Raw genomic sequence first — 3,142 nt, 5'->3', positions numbered from 1 at the left:
GTGCTGCCTTTCCAGAAGAAAACGCGTGTTTGACCCAAAGACCCAAAAGGAAGCTGCCTTTCCAAGGTGATGTTGAAATCACGGAGGCAGTCTTGCCTTTCATTTTTTCTCCCTCTTCTTCTGTTTGGATGTATTATTAGCTGACTAGTCGCATTGATTTTGTTTGGCAGAGATCAACGACGGAACCTCAGCTGGAATTTCGCGTGGAAAAATCGTAAGGTGATCAGTATTTTGTTCCACCTCCTTGCGCGTAAAAAGCAATCTTTTTCATTATTAATTTGCTCGCGCTTGAGCTCTTAGTTAACCTGCGTGGTCTTCGTTCTTATCTTTGACTATTCAGCAGCAATGAATAGAATGAACAGAACACTTCGTCCATGCATGGAAAAGCCCTAGGGTGCACATCATGCCCTGTTCACCACATGGGTACAGGTTATTTTAAATTACGCCTTAGGAGGCGGAAAGACAAAGGACCATGGAAATCTAAGAGTTATTTATGATTGTAAGGAGACCACAACTTGCTACCGTTGCAATCTTAATTTGTATGCGTGAAGGATGGGTAGTTTAGGTGCCCTCTGTACTATCCTCCTCTTCTTCTTGTCGGATATTGGAGCTAGCAAAGATGATTGTCCATCCTCCAGATGCAGTCTGGACGGCCCCGAGATCAGATTCCCATTTCGGAGAAGCGACTACCCAGAGCACTGTGGCTATCCAGGATTCGAGCTGGCCTGCCGGGGTAATGAAACTGTGATCAAGCTTCCATCATCCGGAGATTTTCCTATAGCATTCATCGATTATGCCACACAGATAATCCGTCTTGAATCAAAACTCTGCCCTGCATCCATTGTCTGGAACCTTGATGTTTCCAACTCGCCTTTCCACTACTACGATTTTGACATGGCAGACGAACATGAAAATTACACACTCCTCAACTGTTCAACAGCCAATTCAGTTGCAGCAACCGACACACCTAACTATAACATCGGATATTATGAAGAAATCCAATGCCTAGGTGCATCTGATAATCAAATCATCGCCATGCCATCATATCGGGACTTGGCTGATGTACCAAAATATTGCACACCAATAAAGACCATTCGGGTGACATCGCAGCTTTTTTCCATGCTAGAGGAATATGATTTCATTCTACTAACGTGGGAGAGTCCTCGTTGCGCCGACTGTGAAATTGAAGGAGGAACTTGTCAACCCCACAATTCTACTAGTCATGAAATTATGTGTTCATACCAACCTCAACGCAATCTTCCACCGGATCACCATGGAGGTCTGTATTTCACCTATTTTTTAGTCTAGTTGGTTAATTTTCCCAATTGTGTTTCTTCATTTCCATCGTTCTAGGGAAAGTGTCCTAAAAAGAGTCACATTGTTATGCAGAGTTCTCGCACTTCAAAATTTTCTAAACTGCAAAATTCTCGACTTATCTTGGACCAGTCTGCTTTGAACTTTATAGCAATGTTGCTGACCTTCTACAATCATCTCTATGCAGGTGGATGCGAGAAGTGTTTGATTTTAGGTGAGGCCATCTAAATTATCTACATGGACCTGATATCTTTACCCTCTATTACTGAAATTATGGATACCGCACTAGAGGTCACTGATACTTCTGTACATTTGCGCAGGTGCAATCCTGGGCACCTTGGTTCTTTTGGTGACAACGGCAATCGCAATAAAGGTACGCCACTCTTGGTTGCTAAAAAGAAAGAAGGAAAAGGAGAATCAACTAAAGGTTGAAAAGTTCTTGGAAGATTATAAAGCTCTTAAACCCATGAGATATTCTTATGCTGATATCAAGAAGATGACCAATCAATTCAAAACTAAATTAGGTGAGGGTGGTTATGGCAGTGTATTCAAAGGATTTCTTCCTAATGGAGTGCCCATTGCTGTGAAGATACTCGTGAGATCTATGGGCAGTAATGGTGAAGATTTTGTAAATGAAGTATGCACCATTGGCAGGATTCACCACATCAATGTCGTGCGTCTTCTAGGATTCTGTGCTGATGGATTCAAACGTGCTCTTATCTATGAATTCATGCCAAATGAATCGCTGGCAAAGTTCATTTTCTCAGTTGATGGTAGAAATACGGTGCTAGGCTGGGACAAGCTTCATAACATTGCCATTGGCATAGCCAGAGGAATTGAATATCTTCATCAGGGATGTGACCAACGTATCCTCCATTTTGATATTAAGCCCCATAATATCTTGTTGGACAATAATTTTTGTCCAAAGATTTCAGATTTTGGGCTTGCAAAGTTGTGTTCAAAAGAAAAAAGCATAGTGTCAATGACAGGTGCCAGAGGGACAGCAGGTTACATTGCACCAGAAGTGTGCTCTAGGAACTTTGGAAATGTTTCATACAAATCAGATGTTTATAGTTTTGGAATGCTATTGCTGGAAATGGTGGGTGGGAGGAAGAACATGGATGCTACTGTGGAAAACACCAGCCAAGTGTACTTCCCAGAATGGATCTACAATCGTTTGTCTCAGGAGGAGCTTGGCCTCCACATTATTGAAGAGAAAGACGCATCTATTGCAAGAAAGCTGACTATTGTGGCACTTTGGTGCATACAATGGTACCCAGTGGATCGCCCCTCAATGACAAGTGTTGTGCAGATGTTAGAGGGAAGCATGGAGAACTTGGTAATGCCTCCCAATCCTTTCACTTCTGCGGGTCCACCAAACACTTCTGTAGCTTTGTTTGACAGGCGTGTTAACACAAATTTAACAACCATCCCTGAACCATACTCGGAGCAAGAAGTTGATGTTTGTTAGTGTTGCTGTTACTTTTGTCAATAAGTGATGCAAGTGAAATTGTCAAAAGCATGCTTGCTTATGTTTCCGTATCAGTGTGATGAATAATAAGTATTCAGTTGTGGGATTGATGCTGTAATTCTTGGTTCGAGGCCTGCATTACAGGCATAGATTACTTTTGTTATTATTGTGGTGATAGTTTAGTACCAATGCTCTTATGAGGTTTAATGATTGATATGCTAACTTTTTTAACAGCAGTTAGGATACCTGGATTTGGTCAGTGGTCATTGCAAAGTAATTTATCCCTAGGACACCAATATTAAAAATTAATCTGTCGCAGCATTTTTGTGTGGGAAGAGTTCATAGTTAGATGCTCAA

General features: G+C 41.6%; 1 protein-coding gene across 2 annotated transcripts; it reads left to right on the top strand.

Moving 5' to 3' along the window:
• The first annotated feature begins 184 nt into the window (after nt 1-184).
• Nucleotides 185-2,903, top strand: LOC105060341 (rust resistance kinase Lr10). Of its 2 annotated transcripts, XM_010944004.4 has the most exons (4): nt 185-219; nt 341-1,279; nt 1,502-1,528; nt 1,635-2,903. In XM_010944004.4, the coding sequence occupies exons 2-4, from the start codon at nt 553-555 to the stop codon at nt 2,783-2,785; spliced, it is 1,905 nt and encodes a 634-aa protein (XP_010942306.1). In that variant the 5' UTR covers nt 185-219; nt 341-552; the 3' UTR covers nt 2,786-2,903. The 2 variants fall into 2 exon arrangements, with proteins under 2 accessions (XP_010942306.1, XP_073098535.1); XM_073242434.1 differs by lacking the exon at nt 185-219 and having other exon boundaries at nt 335-1,279.
• Nucleotides 2,904-3,142: the final 239 nt, after the last annotated feature.

The sequence above is a fragment of the Elaeis guineensis genome, chromosome 1, assembly GCF_000442705.2.
Source record: "Elaeis guineensis isolate ETL-2024a chromosome 1, EG11, whole genome shotgun sequence".
Lineage (NCBI taxonomy): Eukaryota > Viridiplantae > Streptophyta > Magnoliopsida > Arecales > Arecaceae > Elaeis > Elaeis guineensis.
This window is presented reverse-complemented; position numbering and strand designations above follow the sequence as displayed.